Source organism: Choristoneura fumiferana, chromosome 5 (assembly GCF_025370935.1).
Source record: "Choristoneura fumiferana chromosome 5, NRCan_CFum_1, whole genome shotgun sequence".
Classification (NCBI taxonomy): Eukaryota; Metazoa; Arthropoda; class Insecta; order Lepidoptera; family Tortricidae; genus Choristoneura; species Choristoneura fumiferana.
In genome coordinates this window covers 11,081,026-11,104,139 of record NC_133476.1, presented here as the reverse complement: position 1 = coordinate 11,104,139, position 23,114 = coordinate 11,081,026, and the positions used below count along the sequence as shown (strand labels likewise).

General features: G+C 38.0%; 1 protein-coding gene across 1 annotated transcript; it reads left to right on the top strand.

Moving 5' to 3' along the window:
- Positions 1–1,013: 1,013 nt before the first annotated feature.
- On the top strand, positions 1,014–4,804 carry RpL23A (ribosomal protein L23A). The gene is made up of 5 exons (XM_074087864.1): positions 1,014–1,123; positions 1,652–2,115; positions 2,617–2,744; positions 3,270–3,446; positions 4,676–4,804. Exons 1-5 carry the CDS (start codon positions 1,093–1,095, stop codon positions 4,758–4,760), a joined length of 885 nt encoding a protein of 294 aa, XP_073943965.1. The 5' UTR covers positions 1,014–1,092; the 3' UTR covers positions 4,761–4,804.
- Positions 4,805–23,114: the final 18,310 nt, after the last annotated feature.

The window sequence follows — 23,114 nt, the reverse complement described above, 5'->3', positions numbered from 1 at the left end:
GTGCTTTTTAAAGCCCTCGCACACGCTCGGGCTCCAAATCGGCACTAGGTGCAATAATAAATAACTTTCTGCTTGGTGCAACAATCTACTATTCTGTCACGATAGGTGTATAGGTCAATGATGTCAGGCGCTATGTAAAAAAATACTTTCTCTCGTAGTAAGTAATATTTTTTTTTTATACAAATTTTTAGTACTCGGTCCACAGATTACTAATATGTAGCTAGCTGCTCGGTCGCGTTTAGGTAGTACGTCCGTGATTATAGCTTTACAAAATAATGAGGATTTAAAAATAATACTGGCAACGTATCACTTTGCTAAAAAGAGATAAAAAACAAGAAAATGTGAATCTGCCTTCAGCTCATAGCTTAGAGCTACTATTCTTGTAATCCGTGTTTAGTACTCTTCTGTGTATGTACTACAGGCGGAAACGTTTTTATTTTCTAGTTCTTTATCACATTAAATGATATAAAATAATACGCTAGATAATTATTACAGATTTGTGCTTTCGAAGAACGTACTTGCCGTATGTGTGTAGATCCCTTAATTATTTATTTTTCTTGGATCAAATAGTCTGGCAACACTTGAAGTCAGTGTTGCCAGTTTAGCAACTTTGTCGCTAGAAATGACGACTTTTCTTAAGTCTTAGCGACCAAAAAAAAGGACAAAAATGGTTTAGTTAGCGACTTATCTGGCGTCTTTTGGAATTCAAATTAAAACAATTCTAGGACCAATAATGGATATATTTTTGTCAACTCTACACATAATTATACAGAGCCAAGATATCTATTCAAATCAAGAAATCCAATTTTCTTTCATATCTGTTTTACATTTTTTATTTGTTTAAAAACTAGCTTTAATTGAATGATAAACTTTTTTCAATGTCTTCGGAAATCCTTTAATTTAAGTTGTTTTTTATTTCGGATTCCATCCTTTCAGCCCACCTCTCCCATACAAAATCCAGAGCGCTTGCTCGGCGGAATTAATTTTAGCGACTTTCTAGCGATAGCGACATGATTTTGAGTCTAGCGACTCGACTAGATTTTCTAGGAGTTGGCAACACTGACTTGAACTGACTCCATCTTTTCTGTCACGATGCCTCCTAAGAAGCAGCCCGAAAAATCCGGTATGTTATTAAATTTATCGGTTTTACTCCGAAATTTAGCGTAGCAATATGAATCAACTTCGTTTAAATAAGTGGTGGCTGTGTAAATTACAAATATCAAACGAAATAGACGCCTTGTATTGTTTAAATGTTATTTTAGATTTATTATTGACGTTTGTGTGGCCACGCGGTTATGTTTCACGTCGCGCTATTAAATCGAAATTTTGTCTTAGATTATGTCTCGTTATTAAAAGCTGATGTTACTCTCATTAATATCGCTAGTTTAGTTACTTTTAACTTAAAACTTGTGTGAGTAATATTGGTGTGAATGTTATAGGTTATGACTTGCCAATACCCCGTCTTAAGTATTCCTCACTGCAGTGCTCTGTTCAGAATGTCATACATGATTCAACGCTTTCAGTTTAATTTATAAGTCTACCAATGTTAATCAATAAAGCATAGGTCAGTTATTCGCAACTTGTTAAATAAGATATATATATATACCTTTCATATGTGTGCCATCATTCTAACCATCTTAACATATTTTAGGGTCCTCTGGATCCAAGCCCGCGGAGAAGAAGCCTGCTACGGCTAAAACTCCAGCAGCGGCTCCTAAAGCCGCATCAGCCCCAGCTGCGGCGGCTGCTGCTAAGCCAGCCTCTGCCAAGACTCCTGCTCCCGCTCCTAAGGCAGCGGCGCCGAAGTCGGCTCCAGCGGCCAAGCCTGCAGCTGCCAAGCCTGCGGCTGCCAAGGCTGCTTCAGCACCTGCTGCCAAGTCTGCTGAGAAGAAATCAGCACCATCTGCCAAGGCTGGCTCTGCCAAGGCTGCTGCTCTTAAGACTAAGTCCAGTGCTACTCCTTCAGCAAAAAAAGCCGCATCTGCTGCTAAGGCAACCAAGCCCAAGCCAGCTGCAGCCAAACTTAAGATTGCCCCTAAACCTAAGAAAACTGGTATCAAGGGACAAAAGAAGGTGGTCAAGCCTGTAGTCAAGGCTCTTAAAGCACAGAGAAAGGTAAGAATAGTTTGTTTCTATACATTAATTTGCATGTCCATCTCCATTATGCCTGTTGGCAACACATCTGCAGTCCCCCTGGTGTTGCAGGTGTCTATGGGCGGTGGTGATCTCTTACCATCAGGAGACTCACTTGCTCATTTGCTATCCAGTTGAATAAAAAAAAATTATAACTTAGATCTATGTATCTTAATCTGAATGCGCATTTGAAACAGGAAATTATTCTGAAAATTGTTTTAAATTATCACTATTCTTAACTTGTCCTCACCTAGTTATACACTTAGTTATAATTTAAGTAGCTGTTACCTGCAAAATGGTTTGCGTAATAATATGGTTATCATGCGCCCACAGCAGCTATACATTTTTTATAGAATGATCCTCAGGGTCTTAAAATCTCCCTGCCAAACTCTAATCACAATCGGTTTTGTATTTTAAGTGTGAATGTGTAACAAACAAACATGATTACTTTCATATTTATAGTATTGGTAATTTAATTTCCAGGTTGTCAAGGGAGAACATGGCAAGCGTGTGCGTAAGATCCGTAACTCAGTGCACTTCCACAGGCCCAAGACTTTTGAAGCTCCTAGGCAACCCAAGTACCCTAGGAAATCTCTGCCCAAGAGGAATCGGTAAGAAAATGAAACTATTAACTGTTTTGTAATTATATATGGGGGAGGCCTATGTCAAACAGTGGATGTCCTATGGCTGATATGATAATGATGAAGTGTTTGAACCTAAATATTTTGATTTTATGAAAAGAATGCTCCATGTTTAGTTTTCAACATTAACTTAATACCTATTATGCAACTGGACTTTGAAGTTAACAGCATTTTAACGGTGTTTTTGAATACCTTCTACTCCTAACTAATAAATCTTGAACATGCGACTTAGGAGTTTTAGCTAGGTGGAGCTAAGGTTCTTAATTGCATGTCAAAGTTCATTCAGTTAGGAGGTATTGGTACTTCACTGTTGATTTGGGTTGAAAAAATGGTTAAATTTACTTAATTTGTTGGTTACAATGATGATAACTTTGTGGGAATCTCATTGATAGACAATGATATCAAAAAGTACACATTTCTGATTCACTCTATGTAATTTATTTCTTGTATCAATCACTCTTTAACTTCTTAACTATGACTTGTGGTTATTTACAGTATGGATGCTTACAACATCATCAAATTTCCCGTGACCTCTGAAGCAGCAATGAAAAAGATTGAAGACAACAACACTCTGGTGTTCATTGTCCACACCAGCTCCAACAAGCACCACATCAAGGCTGCAGTCAAGAAACTGCATGACGTCAATGTGGCTAAAGTTAACACCCTTATCAGGTAGGTCCACCTAGAATACCTAGATCAACAATATTTTAATATTTTTAATAAAAAAAATGAATGTTGAATTAAAATAAAAGCATGGTTCTAAAATCATGTTAATAGTTAATACAGTTTTCCATAAATTCGGCGTTATAATGTGCTTTAATTGATTTTAGAAATCGTTGCATTATATCTTATGTATGACATGAATAGCTGTGTATAAATTCATTTTATGCATATGTGTGTGTACAGTCACCAGCATTAATATCTGCCACAGCGGAGCATGCAAAAATATCTGACATGTCCTTCTGGCCGTAGAAAGAGTCATATCAGATATTTTTGCACGCTTGTTGTGTCAGATATTGGTGCTGGTGACTGTACAACTCCCAACAATTTTTTATTCTGAAGGGAGTCCGTTTAACTTGCAATGGTGACCTGAGGCTGTATTGCCTAATGTTTCTGATGCTCATGATCGCAATAATATGACAGATTTCGCATACAAAAACTGTCATTTGATTACGATCATGAGCGTCAAAAACGTAAGGCAATACGGCATCTGATGGATGTCCTTCCACAGAATATGATGTCACTCATAAGCTTTATACTTTGGTCTATCTCAGTGTTATCTCAGTTTCCGCAAATTATACTCTTTTTAGTGGAAGTCGAGCATTAAGGTGTCCCACCCTTTGAACACCACCCATATATGTATATGCAGTTGTCCATAACATATATTTGCCAGCTGACAAGCAAAACGCACTAAAATTTCTGTCACTGCTCTTCAAAAGTTTGTATCTAGTTAGTAATTTCATACTGAGACACGAGCTTTGTTGTAAGTAGGTATTTGGTACTTAGTGACTTTTGCTTATCACCCGACGAATAATAGTGGACTGCTATTTGTAATTGTAAATTACAAGTTACAATTTTAAAATTACTCTAAATTATAATATATAATTGACATCTTCAAGTACAGCAGCATCATTTTCAGATACTTGAATTAATATTTAATTATTGACTACTGCTATTACTAATTTACTCAACATTTTTTTTTAAGTATAAAGGCTAAAAGCAATTTAAAAAAAAAATTAAATTAAATTTTTATTTGAAGCCTCAGCTAAAATGATGATATTTCGTGGGAATCTCATTGATTAAGAATGATATCACAATAACACACTTCTGATATTGAACAGTATTGTTCATTTTATTATTAAAATAAATACAGTTTGTGACAAAGCTGTTTCTGGTTACAGGCCCGATGGCAAGAAGAAGGCGTACGTTCGGCTAACCCGAGACTATGACGCATTAGATGTTGCCAACAAGATCGGTATCATATAAGCGGATGTTATTCATATAATTATAATAAAATCCTAAAAAAAGCACATTGGTTTTCATTTTCACATGTATGTCATGTATATGACCTAGAGGCAAACAGGGTCCTCAATCACATAAATTACGTGATTCATGATCATGACCGCTAGTTTAATCCAAGGTAAGAGTCCTTATTGTCTAATGCACTCTGCATCACGATCGTTTTCACCACTTCTTTCTATCAAAAGGTATAGGATGAGGGTAGATAGACCTGTTCATACCCGCTTGCCAGGTAGCCATCTTCCATGTCTCCTCTACTATTTGAAAATGTGTTTGCGTTTTTCTGGAAACTCACTTTTTGCAACACCGTCACGCTGGCTTTCATGTACACATATTCTACTCTACAAGCAGACCGGTGCAGAGAGCAGGGTTACTTCCTTTCACCCGAATGAGGCTCACGAGAATGAGCAGGTACCTATACTTAGCTTAGGCCACAAGGCTGTCAAAAAGACGCCGAAAGGCTCACTGACTCAGATCGCCCGCAATCAAGTTGTGGGTTCATCCCCTCTACTGTTAAGGCAATCACCACAGACCATCTGCCCGAGCGTAACTCTTACCCCTTAAGGCCTTCTGCCAGGAGGAACCGTAACGCTGCGCTCATGCAGCCTAGTCGCTACCAGTCTAGGAACGCCCGAGCGCAGGTGGCAGATTGCCTGATCAAGTCGGATATTAACCGTTGTTGCCCGGGCCGGGTTGGATGGCCCGGCCGTTCTTGCTCACCCCATGATGCTATATCTAGGATAGAAGGGATGTGTAACGCTCAAGCCATCAGGGAGGTTTCTGACATTGCACCCACTGATGTTGCACCCCAAGATACACTGTCTCAGAGTAACGTGCATTCTGACATCCTAACAAACACACAGCCTAAAAAATTGGATGTAGAGATTTGGAATTTGGCAGTTATAATTCTTGAGGATCAGTGCCCTATTTCACGAAGCTACAAGTTACAATTTACAAGCGGTAGTCTTTGTTTACCAGTAGGTATGCATTGAAAAGAGACTACCGCTTGTAATTAGTATCTTTGTGAAACGGGCCACAGGTGCACTAAGAAGAGTTTTTAGAAATTCCAACGTGCTCCATTGCACTCTATCTAATGGAATAGATAGAGTACCTACCTATACTGAAATCAGTTTTAAACACATTTTATTCCGATGTCATTTGTTTATTGACTATGAGTCATGAGCTTTAAATATTTATTTCTCAAACATGCTCGGAAATGTATGTGTTAATGTCACGAAATGGAGACATGAAGTTTCTCATTTATGGCTCCCTACCACCTCCCTACATAACTTCTTGGCCTAGGCCATGAAGTATGTATGAAAATCCATTATTGTCCGCTGCTCTAACTTTTTAAATTTGCTTACTAACATTAAACTGACAAAGGAAAAATTACGAACAGCCAACCACCACTACTCTGTAATCATTTGCGATACTGCGATGCGATGCGATGTGATATATGGATGTATGGATGGATGGACGGATGGATGGATGGACGGATGGACGGATGGATGGATGGACGGATGGATGTGTGGATGGATGGATGGATGGACGGACGGACGGACGGATGGATGGATGGATGGATGGATGGACGGATGGATGGATGGATGGACGGATGGATGGACGGACGGATGGATGGACGGACGGACGGATGGATGGACGGACGGATGGATGGACGGACGGATGGATGGATGGACGGACGGATGGATGGATAGACGGATGGATGGATGGATGGACGGATGGATGGATGGATGGACGGATGGATGGATGGATGGATGGACGGATGGATGGATGGACGGATGGATGGGACGGATGGACGGACGGACGGACGGATGGATGGATGGATGGATGAAATATTTCCTCACATTGTTTGAGAAAAGCACTATACAAACCTCGGCCAGAACAGGGATTGCTGGACTCGTTTTATCCGGCCTCGTCGTCCATCAATCCCTTACTTCATGGCCTCTGCAGTAATGTACTATTATCGGTAGCCGAGTTACATTATTTCATATTTGTTGTTCGTAAATTGTCGCTCGATCTTGCATAATTTGCTGGTCTTGTAAAGATGGCATATTAGTTTAATAGAAGCTGTTCTATTAACCCGTTGCTTACATACAAAAACAGATGCTCCGTTGCGGATGCTAAATAAAACTTTAGTCGCTGCACTTATTATTTCCCTTAAAATTTTAGCTAAAACTCAAAAATAGTACATTACTGCAGAGGCCATGAAGTAAGGGATTGATGGACGAGTTCGGAGTAGACGGCCGAGTCGTAGACGAGGCCGGATAAAACGAGTCCAGCAATCCCTGTTCTGGCCGAGGTTTGTATAGTGCTTTTCTCAAACAATGTGAGGAAATATTTCATCCATCCATTCATCCATCCATCCATCCGTCCGTCTGTCCGTCCGTCCGTCTGTCCGTCCTTCCGTCCATCCTTCCGTCCATCCGTCCTTCAGTCCATCCGTCCGTCCGTCCATCAGTCCGTCCGTCCGTCCGTCCATCCATCCATCCATCCGTCCATCCATCCATCCATCCGTCCGTCCGTCCGTCCGTCCGTCCTTCCGTCCATCCGTCCGTCCGTCCATCAGTCCGTCCGTCCGTCCGTCCTTCCATCCATCCATCCATCCGTCCGTCCGTCCGTCCGTCCGTACTTCCGTCCATCCGTCCGTCCGTCCATCAGTCCGTCCATCCGTCCATCAGTCCGTCCGTCCGTCCGTCCATCCATCCGTCCATCCATCCATCCATCCGTCCGTCCGTCCTTCCGTCCATCCGTCCATCAGTCCGTCCGTCCGTCCGTCCTTCCATCCGTCCGTCTATCAGTCCGTCCGTCCGTCCGTCCATCCATCCGTCCATCCATCCATCCATCCATCCATCCATTCATCATATTTATTTTATGGTTGTTTTATTTTGTGTACTTACTTATAATATGTATTTTCGAATTAGCGAATAAACGTTTCTATTTCTATTTTTATTTATTTCATCCATCCATCCGTCCGTCCGCCCATCAGTCCGTCCGTCCTTCCGTCCGTCCGCCCATCAGTCCGTCCGTCCTTCCGTCCGTCCATCCTTCCGTCCGTCTATCCATCCGTCCATCCATCCGTCCATCCATCCATCCATCCGTCCGTCCGTCCGTCCGTCCGTCCTTTCGTCCATCCGTCCGTCCGTCCATCAGTCCGTCCGTCCGTCCGTCCATCCATCCGTCCATCCATCCATCCATCCGTCCGTCCTTTCGTCCATCCGTCCGTCCGTCCATCAGTCCGTCCGTCCATCCATCCGTCCATCCATCCATCCGTCCGTCCGTCCGTCGCATCGCATCGCATCGCATCGCATCGCAAATGCTTACAGAGTAGTGGTGGTTGGCTGTTTGTAATTTTTCTTTTGTCAGTTTAATGTTAGTAAGCAAATTTAAAAAGTTAGAGCAGCGGACAATAATGGATTTTCATACATACTTCATGGCCTAGGCCAAGAAGTTATGTAGGGAGGTGGTAGGCAGCCATAAATGAGAAACTTCATGTCTCTATTTCGTGATATTAACGCATACATTTCCGAGCATGTTTGAGAAAATATATTATCTTCAAAATTGATGATTTAGCGACTAATATTATAAGTGAGCTTCTTTATTTATTTTTGAGCTTCAAATATCTGTCTACTAATTTAGTCAAAATCAACCTCCAATAAAGAGCATCGTAAATAATGAGTTAGCAACAAAATTAATTATTTGTCTTCTTTTTCAATGAAAATTAGCAACACATCTCGAGGTGCGCTTCGCGGGAATGAGACCGGCTGGCCCGCCAATGAGCGCGCTGCATTCAGAATACCGCAACGAGTCGCATGTATTTATTTACAATTAGACACGATTTAGAAGTGCTCGAATTCTTTAACAAAAATACACTCATTTCATAATAATTAGGTTCGTTCGTTACCTTTTTAGGTTCAAAAGATAACGAACGAACCTCAGAGTAAAAATTGAAGCCCCGCTATCATAGCGGTTGACTTTCTGGCAGGCCGCTTGCCTTGATACACAACACGGAAGAAATGATAGGTTCGGTCGTTGCCTTTTACACCTCAAAGCAGAAAATAGAAGCCCCGCCGTAGCGGAGCTTCATCGACTTTCTGGCGGACCGCTTTCGCCTTGATATATAACACAGAAAAAATTATAGGTTCGTTCGTTGCCTTTTATAGCTCAGAGCAGAAAATAGAAGCCCCTCCATAGCGGGGCTTCGTCGACTTCCTGCCGGGCTCCTTTTGCCTTGATACACAAACACAGAAGAAATGATAAGTTCGTTTGTTACTTTTTGTACCTCAGAGCAGAAAAAAGAAGCCCCGCCACAGCTTCGTCGACTTTCTTGTGGGTCTCTTTTGACTTGAAACACAACTCAAAAGAAATTATGAATTCGTTCGTTACCATTTTATCTCAGAGTAGAAAATAGAAGCCCTGCCATGGCGGGGCTTCATCGACTTTCTGGCGGGCCACTTTTGTCTTGATACACAACACAGAAGAAATTATAGTTTGTTTCTTACCTTATGCCCTTCAGATTATCATTAACCATTTTTTTCATGTTTAATTAAAAAAATATTTAGGCCCCTAAATGTGATGCCGGTTAAATGTGATGCCGTCTCCGTCTATTCGAACAAAACAAGTAGACATGGCATCACATTTAACCGTCAGTTAACACTAATCAATGGATGGTGAAACAGCCCCTAAGTCGCTTATTACATAAATTCTAGCACAGGTATAAAAATATTGGTCATAATATAAAATTTGACCTACCACTATTAATTTTTTGATGACAATATAAATAAATTTCGGTAGGCCTCCAACAAGATGGAGCGACGACTTGGTTAAGATCGCGGGATCGCGGTGGATGCGGAAAGCACAAGACCGGTCTGAGTGGAGAGCCTTGGGGGAGGCCTATGTCCAGCAGTGGACGTCTTTCGGCTGACATGATGATGGTGATGATGATAAATAAATTTGATGTTCATTTATGGTAGATTCAGTCATAATTTCTGTATACAAACTTATAAAAATAGGGGTGATAATATTAAATTAGAGTGTGTTCAAATTGTTAATTAGATGCAATAAAGACACTTAAGTATTAGAAGCTAAACATTTGTAGACATATTACAAAATTAGTGGCTATATAATGTCAAAGTCAAAATATCTTTATTCAATTTAGGCTACAACAAGCACTTATGAATGTCAAAAAAAATCTACCACCGGTTCGGAAAAACCTCTGCTGAGAAGAATCCGGCAAGAAACTCAACGAGGTATATATATATTTTTTAAAACAGATTTACAATATTATTAAATGACATGTATACATCACAAGTATTTAACACAACTTTATTTTTAACACAGCTTTATTTTTAACACAGTAAGTTCGCTATTTGAAGGGATCGCTAATGCGGATCGGAATTATTTCCAAATATCCCTGTCCATGATATAATCATTAACTTTATAATACGCCTTTGATATTAATGTCTTCTTGACAATAGATCTGAATTTTGTATCCGTTTCATTTATAATATTTTTTGGAATTTTATTATAAAAACGTATGCAATTTCCCAGAAAAGACTTTTTGGTTTTAGCCAGTCTGTAAGATGGAACTTTAAGCCTCCCTGTGTTTCTAGTAGCCTTTGGCTTATCGACGTTAGTGGGAAAATCACATACGTTCTTCCTAACATACATGATTATTTCAAAAACATAAAGCGACGGCAGGGTTAGGATATCTGTTTCCTTAAAAAAAGATCTTAAAGATTCACGCGTCTTCAAATTATAAATTGCTCTAATTGCTCTCTTTAATAATAATCGTAATGGTGATTTATTAAAACGTAGCTTGGATTACACAATTTATGGTCGCTTGAAAAATATTTATTAGACGCTTAAAATTAGTCGCTGATTTATTAATTTAGAAGACTGTATATTGATCTTTGGAGTGTAAAATAAACATAAAACAACTTTTTAATAATAATGCAAAATTAGACACGCAGCGCGGACAAGGACTATGACAGGACTCTCGATATTCTTTTGTTTTCTTTCCGCGCTGCATGCTTTCCAATTTTATTAGTGGCCAATAAGGGCTATCGTTTTTTGTCTCACTAGATGGCGCACTGTTGCGTGAGGTTTTTAAGTATGGCTTTCAGAGTCTGTTATTACGGGCGTTAAAACAAAATTAAGATTAAAATTATATTTAAAACACCTTAAAACCGTACCATAAAAATATCCAGCAACCACAGTGTTGCTTAGTCCCGTTTTGTTCGGAAAAAAAGGGAGGACAAAAGTTTCCGAAAGACAAAACTGTCTCAAAACACAGACATTAATTGCCCCGTAACGCATAATTGCCATAATTAATTCCAGGTTATGCAAAATATTCACAAAAAAAATCTTATTATAAATAAACCCGCGTAGCTCACCCAAAAACTATGAGATTTGACATTTTGGAGACCTCACGCTACACTAGCGCCTCTAGCGGCGAATTCATTCGCGATAGCCCTCATTGCTAGACAGCGTTGGTATACAAACTCTTTATTTAAACTTTGTACATGCGTCGTCTACAGAAGACAAATAATTAAATTTGAGGACGGAAATGACAGTTAAAAGAAGCTGCGTAAATTACAACCCAAATTTTAAGTCACGCTTACGACTTTTATCGACTCTTATCTTCCAATGATAGATAGTGCGATAGGTGAATAAGCACTTGAGTAGTCATACTTTTAATTTAAGTTTGTCACGGAATGATTCGAATATGATATGATGACATGTGTTTAGTTGAAATTATTATCAAGGTCAAATTATATCAAGGTCCGGCAGACAATTTTGGATAATGACAATTATTAACATTTGTAGGGTGAGACCAAACAATTGAAGGAATCCTTAGTGGTTACCAGAGAAGAGGATCCTACTGGTGCTAATATTATAAATGCGTAAATTTGATTATGTATGTATGTTACTTCTTCACACTGAAACCGCTGGACGTGTGAAATAAGTGAATAACACCAGCTATATAAGTATTTCGAGATTCTCATTTCCCACGGGATCTACGCTACATGATGATATACAGGGTGGAAAGAATCAATGGGCCCTGAAGGGCAACTACCTTAAATCTTTTAGTTAGCTAATTGTACTGAAAGGAAACATTCCTTTATTTTTAAAATTGAACAAAACTGCATTCAAAGATCTTCTAAACTTCTTTTTTAAAAATTAAAAATAAAAACTCGCTATTTTATTATAAGTACGAAGCAAAAGGATTACGGTTCAGGATAAACACAGGATAAATAAACATTTGGAGTTTGTTTGCCCCGCGTTGCATAAAAAAAATACGTTCCATTACTAAACTTTTCGTCAGAATGCCTTGTGTAAGAAGGAATTATGCATAGATTTATTATTACCATTTAAAGATTTTCTTATCGAAGTCTTCAATAAAGTACTGAGAGATAAATAAAATTAGCAAGCTTGTACTTCATGATTATGCTGTCTTTGGATGTTAAGAGATAAGAAAATTATAACGTAGGTGTAGGTAGGTATATCATTTACTTGTTACAAGTGAACAGTACTAGGTAATGTTAATAAATATTCTATTTCATGGCATGTCGTACAACAGATGAGTGTAAGGCCAAATGTTTATTAGATAAATTTTATCCTAAACAATAATCCTATCGATTTGTATAATTAAATAGCGAGTGTTTTTTTCTTTTTGTTGTTTCGATTTCCGGGTGAGATAAGTGAAGTTTAGAAGATCTTTGAATGCAGTTTTGTTTCATTTTAAAAATAAAGGAATTTTTCCTTTCAGTACAATTAGCTAACTAATGGATTTAAGGTAGTTGCCCTCCAGGGCCCATTGAAATTTTCCTACCTACATGAAGCTGCGCGAATGTTTTATATACGTAATCCCGGAATTTCATTTCAACTGCCGGATCTAATCCTTACTAATATTATAAATGCGAAAGTGTGTTTATATGTTTGTCCGTCTTTCACGTCGAAACGGAGCGACAGATCGACGTGATTTTTGGCATAGATAGGTCACATATAGGCTACTTTTAATCCCGGAAAAAGCACAGTTCCTGAGGTAACCGAATTCCACGCGGACGAAGTCGCGGGCAAAAACTAGTGGATTAAATATATTCTTCGGTCTTCTGTATAGTCTGGCGGAGCGTGTGTCTATTGTGTTGTGCTAAAGCCTTTGCGAAATCCAGCTTGTTCGGGAGGTAGGAAATAATAAAACCGGCCAAGAGCGTGTCGGACACGCCCAAAATAGGGTTCCGTAGCCATTACGAAAAAATTAAGTAATATTTTTCTAAGGATTTCGTATTTTATACGGAATCTTCCAAGTTTAGGTATATTTTATACCTTAGGCTATTTAAGAGTAAAACTACTAATAATTCTCAAGCAAACTTAGCCGTTATAGTTTTCCTTGAAAGTTTGATACACTTACTACCATCCTGAATTTTTTAAAATTTTTCCACCCACCGGTTTAGATTTAAAAGGGGAGGGGGAGGGGAACGCTCGATTTTAATGAGAATTTGCAGTTTAAAGTTGAATATTTCGCAAACAAACCACTGAATCGAAAAATCATCTTAGCAAACCCAATGGTTTTAAAAGACCTATCCAACGATACCCCACACTATACCTAGGGTTAGATGAGAAAAAAAACACTCCTACTTTACGTCTATGAGAGGTACCCTAAAAAAATTTTAGTTTAATTTTTAATTGTACTATTTTGTCGGGTTAGTTTACATATATATCCGTGCAAAATTACAGCTTTCTAGCATTGATAGTCCCTGAGCAAAGCCGCGGATGGACGGACAGACAGACCGACATGGCGAAACTATAAGGGTTCCGTTTTTGCCATTTTGGCTCCGGAACCCTAAAAATTTAAACGACTACAAAAAACCATGAAAATAATTTTCTACCAGTCTGAAGTCGGTCGGTGCCTCAGCACGAACCCAGGAGTAGACCTATACTCATCTACCTCATCTACGCACTTTATATTGGGCTTCAATCACTCCTGCTGGCTCGTGCTGAGGCACCGACCGACTTCAGACTGGTAGAAAATTATTTTCATGGTTTTTTTGTAGTCGGTGCAATTTTTTTTCCATGCTTTTTAGTGTAAATAAAATAATCTAAGATACAATAGTTGAATATCAACTGCTCGTCACCTTTTACGAAAGATTGCTTTTTCCGATGCACAGACGCTCATTATTGTAGAGTCCTGGTGCTTCACCACCCGTTTTACCATAAGCATTACGAGGTGCTCCTCGTAATCCATATGGTAAAACGGGTGGTTATGCTAAATTGCTTAGCAACTGTGTCGAAGTAATTAAAATGTAACCCGTGAAATACTTGTTATTGAGTACCAATAAAGGTCATGGTCAACTGTGGTCTTCATCATCAGTTCCACTTCACTAAATGATGATTTTCAAAAGCAAATGCACGAGTTACTACTAAATATATCCAATTTACTATAGGTGTCCCTACAAAATTTGTAGAGTTCCCTCGATTTACTTAAGATCTAATCATCAGATCCTGATTTGGTGCTCATGCGACCTAATTGAAGACATTCCTAGACGAACGCATAAAAAATCAAATCGGTTCATAAATGACGGAGTTCTGAGGTAACAAAAAAAACCGAACCGAATTGATAACCTCCTCCTTTTTTAAAGTCGGTTAAAAACGTAGCTTGGATTGTTTACACAATTTACAGTCGCTTGAAAAGTATTTATTAGACGCTTAAAATTAGTCGCTGATTTATTAATTCAGAAGACAAATAATTAAATATGAAGGCAAAAATGATAGTTTAAAGAAGCTGCGTTAATTACAACCCTTTTGTGTTTTGTGTTATAGTACCTAACTACTATAGATAACTAGATAGATATCTATTAGGTATATCTTACAAGTGCGGCCCGCATTTATCTATTTTTTTACCCCCGACGCAAAAGAGGGTTGTTATAAATTTGACCGCCATGTGTGTCTGTCTGTCTGATTTGAATGCGTTTTTTTTATTTGAAAACAGGTTTTCTAGCAATGGTTCTTAGACATGTTTTATCAAAATCGGTTTTTGAGATATTGTTTCACTATGTGGCCCATGTCTGCCAAAAGGTTGCCAACCCCTGCGTTATTATGTTCCGTTCCAGTCTATGTCAGTTAATAATCAATATCAAATGACCCCATCCATACTGCGTACATTTTGCTTAGGAGCAGAGCAGGGCTCTGCTAACAGTGGATATTCATAAACATTAATATAAGTACCAATTTATATTATTTACTTATATACTCGGAGCGCGAATCCGACGTGCGCTTGGTCACTTTTTTTTGTATCCTGGTATAGAAGAAAATACATAGAACAAGACAGCTAAGCTACAGAACAAAACAAAACCTACAAGTGAACCTCTTTAAAAACAGATGCAATGTACCTTCCTGAAAATAACCCTCGTGCACATGGATTTGCTAATGCTTCCTGTCCTATGTAGGTATGTTAGTGACGACGGCGACAATTAATATACTTAACATGTTATTTTTCCTGTTAGTAAATAAAGGTCTTTGTACTTAACAATAGTAACTCATAAACTTCAGATGTGATTCACCGGAAAACCACTTAGGTACAACAATGACATAATGACAAGAAAAAAAGCATGTAACTTGAACCAGTGCATTTTGTTATCAGAAATGAGATAACCCCTGTAGTTGAACCCTTTTCAATACTTTTGAGTACTACTTAATAATAAAAATATCTTCGATAACCGACAAACGCAAACTACATAATTACGGATAACAGAACCAAATGAACTTAAATGCGTAACAAGTCAAGTTAGACGCCCAAACAACTTAGTTTAACTATGTAGGTGTGCTAAATTGAAAGAATCGTTAAGTACGACTTTAATTACGGGTGAAATTACCCCTAAAATTATTCTTATTTTGCGTTTGGCAACCCATCAATCACATAAGTAGATAGGTAATACTTAAAGCTCTAATTTATGGCCACATTCATATTCTAATATAACACACCTAGTAGGTACTATAAGTTATTCTGCGACACAACTAAGAAAAGTGCCTAAGCATACCTAATTTGCTTAGCCTAGTCTATAAAGAATCATGTTGTTAGCAAAAAATATTTCCGCTTCTAATGGCTTTGATTGGAAAGCGTCTACGTCTGGAATATGCCTTGTGGCCATCAATTGACCAACAAACTTCATTAAATATGCATACGCAAGTGTCCGGTTGTGAGCACGCAGCTAGCAAAGGATCCGCCACCATATTATCTATTCTGTGCCGCCACAAGGAATTCTAATAGCGATATTATGTACGGTACCTACCTACCTGATTGTGAATTAATTATTAACTTAATTTACTGCTAAAGAAAGATAGTTGCATAATGCACATGTATCCTAACCAAAACAACGTGAATGCAACCTTTATTTTTACTTTAATGTCTTAAAATGGATTAATACTTATCTATTTCAAGAGTCGGCAAATATTAGATTAAATTTTGTATATGTATAACTAGAGTTTGTTTATTATTTTGTGTTTAGGGGTCTGTAACTCAAATTGATAAAAAAAAGATCTATCATAGGATCACATACCTTTGAATGTGGAATGAGGAACGGGTGGTGGGTTTATGTATTTTAATTGAAAGCAATATGAAATACCCAAGTAAAAAAAAGGTTTATACCCACGGAACATAAAAAACAAGTTTATTCTGTTCTGTGTTTATACCTAACTCACGCGATTATGATAGTGATCGTTATCAACGTGCACTTTTTGTAGCATAGTATGGTTGACAAAAAAACAAATACACAAGTATTTTAAACTTATATATGTATTTCACAAATTATGAGATTTACATACATATTTATAATCATTTATCCAAATTATACTGAATAAACAACTAAAATTTGTTCAATAGTTTTGGCTGACAGTCGTTCACGTCGATTAGGAAAAAAAAAACATTTTAAATAGGTAACTAAATGACCCTTCTACCTACGTTAACAGAAGTCACAGGAAGGTAATTCAAATATTTAATGTCAAATATGTAATGTCATTTTACGTTTGGTTATATTGTTTTAAAAATCCGCGATTGTTTTAAGTCCGCCTTTGTACAGTATCCCAAAGTTTGTCAATTGTATTTTGTGTCTTTTCTTTTGTACAATTAAGAGTTTACATACATACATACCTATATTAGAGCGAAAAAGTTATTGTACCGTAAAGACTTATATCTAGAGGTGTTATTCTAAGAAGGTAAGTATTTATTTTATAGGTAAGAACAAAAGTGAATATTCAAATGTATTTGTTTTTCTGCCAACCATGCCCTTTGCTACGAAAAGTGCACGTTGATAACGATCACTTAAATTATCAATCCATTTATTTTGAAGAAATAAAACGTACAGATAGAGAGAGACAGATATAATCGATGTAATAAATATCCATAAAATAATCGCCTAAAAAAATATGTGTTCACCGACCTTAGGGTCAAAGACAGACACAGTAAACAGCTTATATTATTATATTTACTGTGACGTAGAGCTAAAGGTACCTAGACGATATATCTATCTATAGATATTTTTGATATACTGAGTGGCAAAAATCTGGCCCTCAAATGTAAGTATGCAGTAATAGGTAATTTTGTATTTCGAGTGGGCCAAATTTTGTGCCGCTGCTGAGTATATACTCGTATATATATCGTGTATATACCTATATTTTATGATCTTGACTGTACAATCTTTCGGAAGCGCATTTTCAATATTTTGCTACAAAAAAAACCGTGGATATCAAAATTCATAGTTCACACAGAATAATGAAATTAAGCAGAAAATCAAAAATCACTGATTAAAATTATTGCTAACTTTGATATTTATTTAACCCGTCGTTGCTGATACGTCGAAAACAGAATAGAAAACCTTATCAATTATTATTATATATATTTTTTTTTACATTAATTTGAGAATAATGAGAATTGAGAATAATATCATAGATCACATCACTTTTCTAAAAGATAGCGAGCTGACGACAAGTTCCACGACTGAACGCCATCCAGAACTAAGGTTAAGTAATAGGGTATACATAATAATAGCGATCCACTTGCATGTTTGTAAAGTTCTCGTCTGTGCTTGACATCACAAATATATTAATTAACAATACTATTGGTAACAATAGCGATGACCACTACAGGTACGTCATACAGTCAACACTTTACGTCTGAAATGTTTAATTCAAATATATAAATTAATTAACGCACGTAACATACATACGGGTTTCTTTGCATTAAACATGTGTATAAAGTACATGCACATCTTTATCACCCAAGTTAATTTTCAATGCTTTTTTCAACCGACTTCAAAAAAGGGGGTTTTCAGTGTTTTTTTTTGTATGTTTTTTTTTTTTTTTTTTTTTTTTTTTTTTCTGGCTCGCGCGGCTTGCGCATCCGCCACAGACGCGTAAAGGTAAGGAAACGAAATCAGTAGAAAATACGGGAATTTGGAATACGGAAAACGGAATTCAACAGGAGAAGATTACATGGGATTAAGACGGAAGAAATAAAGATAAGTATTTTACATAGGTACACATGATAAATTAAATTTCGTGAGATGAGGAATACATATTTAAATTTTAATATCATTATTATTTATAAATATGTTCAATAAGTTATATATAGTTATGTCATTAGAGGCTAAAAGGGCAGAGATGGATGTAGGTAATGGGACCTTGTAGGATGTAAGCTGTTCATAAAGGAAGGAGTTGTCATGGAGAGGACATGAGAGAAATATATGATTAGTGTCTGCAATGCCCAAGCCACACTCACAAACATCAGACTCGATCAGTTTAAATTTAGCAAGGCTGGCGGGAGTACAAACATGACCCAGTCTCATACGGATAAGGCAGCAGGTAGCTCTCTTACCAAATTTAAATTTGCCAAACCAAGGTTTACACGGAATGCTAGGTTGAATAGAATAATAATATTTGCCCTTGATCTGGCAACTTTCAATCCACTTCTCTCTCCAGCTCTCTCTAAGAGATGAACCAGCGAGAGCGGCCAGATCATGACTGTAATTCTTATATGGAAAAAGATCACCATCTTTAACAGCTTCATTGGCTAGCCGATCAGCAATTACATTACCAGAAATATCACAGTGACTTGGAACCCAACCAAAAGACACTGAGTACCCCAAATCAGAACAATTGGCAAGGAGAGTTCTTAATTTGATAATGACAGGGAATATTACTTTGCAGTTAAATGGGAATTTACTAAGAGCTTGAAGAGCGCTTTTTGAATCAGTTACAATCAAAGTTTTTCTGAGTTTGGCAAGTAAGATATATTCCACGGCTTTAAGTAATCCAAAGCATTCTCCCGTAAATACTGACGTTTCAGGAGGGAGTTTAATTTTCTGACTAATTTTGTATTGAGCATGGTACACCCCAACCCCCACATGGCCAAAAGACGCATGTTTGGAAGAATCAGAGTATATATGATGCCAGCTATGCCACCGATCGTCTTTAATAGAATTAAAATTAACGTTAGGGTCCATATCATTTTTGGTTACTCCTAAATTGAGATGAACATCAGGAGATAAAGTAAGAGCAGAGAAATTATCACAGAAAAGGGGATATTCAGGATAGTGATAGGTTGGAGATTGTAGGGACCTGTACCTTTGGTAGCTTTTCACAAGGCACGGAGTTATTTTATGCGACCAATAACTAGATGATGTCAAAGAGTTATTTAATAGTGGAAGGCTTGATCGTAGGGGATGATTGGAATTTTGAAAGCAGCGAAATAAAAACTTATCTGACAAATATTGACGTCTTAAATGTAAAGGTGGTTCCACACATTCGACTTGTAGGCAATTTATAGGGCTTGATTTCATTGCACCACAGATCAGGCGTAGAGCTTTGGACTGGACAGCATCTAAACGTTTAAAGCCATTAACTTGACCCGGGATTAATAAGAATGTGCCATAATCGATGCTACTTCTAATCAAAGCGTTGTATAGTAGTCTAAGCGAAAATGGATGAGCACCCCACCAGACACCTGAAAGACATCGTATCATGTTTAGAAGTCGTTCGCACTTAGTTACAGTATAGTCGCAGTGGGGAACACCAGTAAGTTTAAAATCCAACACAACACCAAGGAAACGTGTAAAGCTTTTCGTTGGAATGGGGTGGCCATCAAAATTGACAGAAACCACAGGCGGTACCCTTGTCCTGGCGAAAGGAACCACGACGCTCTTAGAGTGGGAAATCTCAAGGCCATTGTCATCCAGCCAGTTTTTCAGGTGATTAAGGGATTCAGTTAAGCAAACTGAAGCCATTTCAGAATTTCGGTGTGAGCAATATACAAGCAAGTCATCGGCATATTGCAGAACTTTAACCTCTGTACCTAAAGTATCTTCTAGGTCATGGCTGTATATGTTGTAGAGTAGCGGGCTTAAAACCGAGCCTTGAGGTAACCCTCTCCACAAAAGCCTAGATTTCTTAGTGCCATCTACGGTAAGATTAATACACCTTCCTGACAGCATATTTATGATAAAATTGGAAAGCAAAAGTGGTACTTTAAGATTTTGAAGTTTTTTATGGAGGCGAGAAATAATGACATTATCGTACGCTGCTGAAATGTCCATAAATGCTGCAATCAAAGTATTGCCATCGGAAAATGCTTGTCTAATGTCCGTGATAAGAACAGCTATATTATCAATGGTACCTCTGCCACGCCTAAAACCAAATTGATTTTGGCTAAGTATATTGTTAGTTTCAATAAACCACTCTAGGCGATTTTTGACCAGATGTTCCGTAAGTTTCATTAGGACAGTGGACAGAGCTACAGGCCGATAAGAAGACACATCAAAAGGTTCCTTCTTTGGTTTCAGGAAAGGTAAAACATCTTGACATTTCCAAGCCTCGGGAATCTCGCCAGATATCAATATTTTGTTAATTAGTTTTAGGAAGTATAGAAGAGGAATATCATTTAGATGGGTAAAGAATGAATATGGTATACCATCTGGTCCAGGAGCTGAATCTTTAGTTTTAGAAATGACTCCTTTGAGTTCTGGTAGTGTGAATGGACCATTAAGCCCGCTCAGGTCCAGCACTGGAGATAAAGGAATAAACTCAGGAACAGTGGGTGGAGCGAGTTTATCCAGAAAATCATTTGCTAATGTAGAAGGAAGGTTGGAGGAACAGTCTTCTTTAAAAGCAGATCGAAATCTTTTAATATTATTCCAAACCACAGAAGGGTTTGTATTAGGAGATACAGATAAGCAAAAGTTTCTCCAACCTTCAAACTTCTTTTTTTTAAAAAGCTTTTTTGTCTTGTCTATTTCCTCCAAAACAAAATCAAAGTTTTCATTGGTGCTAGATTCTCTGTAAGCAAGTTCAGCCTCCTTTCGCCTCTTGGCCGCTGCAGTACATTCCGAATCCCACCATGGAGGAGAAGGAATGTTGTTTCCTCCTACTTTTTTCACTGGAAAAACATTATCAGCAGTCTCGACCATTATCTTTGCCAGAGCGGCTGCACATGTGGCTTCGTCGCTGTGTTCGATTGAAGGAAGAGAGGAAATTTTTTGATCAAGATGTTCCTTGAATGTGTCCCAGTTAGCGTTACTCAAATTGTACTTTAAACGAGGAGGGCTCTTTTGAGTAGGAGAGTTATTAAACGGAAATGACAGAAGAATAGTGAAATGATCACTTCCGAATGAAAGAGGAGAGACCTTCCAGGATAAAGAAGAAAATAAATTTGGACTACAAATAGAAACATCTGGGCAACTTATTCCCTCTCCAGGTGCAGTTCGTCGGGTGGGAGAACCATCATTTAGGATACAAAGATTATGGGAGTCCATAATTTCAATGACTAGATTACCATAGGAATTGGTGGTGGAACTACCCCAAGATTGATGTTGGGCATTCAAATCTCCAAGAAGAATAAGAGGCTTCGGAAGCAGTAACAATATGTCATTTACTTCATTATAAATAGTTGAAGAAGGGTGAGGGATATATAATGAGACAAAACAGATATTATTAACGGAGACAGCAATTATAGATATATCATTGTTATGAGCAGGAAGAGGAATATGTGAATAAGGAATGCCATGCTTTACAAGCAAAGCAACACCGGCATATCCATCAGAGCGGTCCTCTCTTATACAAGAAAATCCTGATATCCTGAAATTGGATGAAGGCTTTAACCAAGTTTCTTGCAAGGCTATAATTTTTAAATTAAACTTATTTATTAAATAGAGTAAATCAGCTTTCTTTGGAATTATACTTCTACAGTTCCATTGAAGGATTTGAAATTGGCTGTTCATTATCGGTTAAGAGTTGAGTGAAAAAATTCATAATAGGGGCAGCGTGGGACGGTGAGATACTACTACCCAATCCAGATTGGGACAGTAACTTAATGATCAATAGAATTATTTCTTTCACAGATTGAGTGGTCTCATTAGATTTATAAATAGTTTTGTTAGTGACGGGCATGTCATAATCCCTTGTCAAGGCATTATGCGCTGCCACATCATATCCTTTAGATCTAGATTGGGGTGGGGAGCGAGGTTTCATAAAGATAGTTTTCTTATAAGATGTAGTTGGGCTAGTGTGTGAGTAAGATGTAGTTGGACTAGAGTGAGAGAAATCCTTTTCTGTTCCATTAGTGTTATTACTGAGTAATGCATCAGCATATGAAATTTTTGAGATAGGAGGGTGTTGTTTATTAGCTTCAAAATATGACACACAGCTCTTAGCCATGGTCTCCTTTATATTTTTTTGTCTCTCAAATTCTAGACATTTTTTATCAGTAGCAAGGTGAGAACCTTTGCACAGACAACATCGTATATGCTCATCATCAACTTCACATTTTTCTCCAGTATGTCCCTGACCACATTTGTAACATCTGGGAGTTGAGCGGCACTGACCTCTGACATGCCCAAAGCGACAACAGTTGTAGCATTGTATAGTAGGATATATGTATAGGTCTACCGGTAGTGCTGCATAGCACATGAATATGCGCTTGGGCAAAACTTGGCCATCAAAGGTAAGTACCACTGACTCTGTAGGTTTTAACTCACTGACACCTGACTCAATAGTTTTCCTTTTTAGTCGTCTAACTTTTAATATCGGTCCACAGCCTATAGGAACAGAGATATTCTCTAAAACTTCTTCCTCTGACCACTCGGAGGGAACGCCTCGTACAATTCCCAACCGGGTGACAGAGAAAGTCGGGATGAATGTCTTGTAGTTGGATGCTGACAGGGCAGGGTTGGTCAAAAAGTTATTGGCAGCCTGAAAATCGCTGAAAGAAATAGTCACTCTATTTCTTCCAATGCGTTTCAGGCTCCCATTAACAATTTG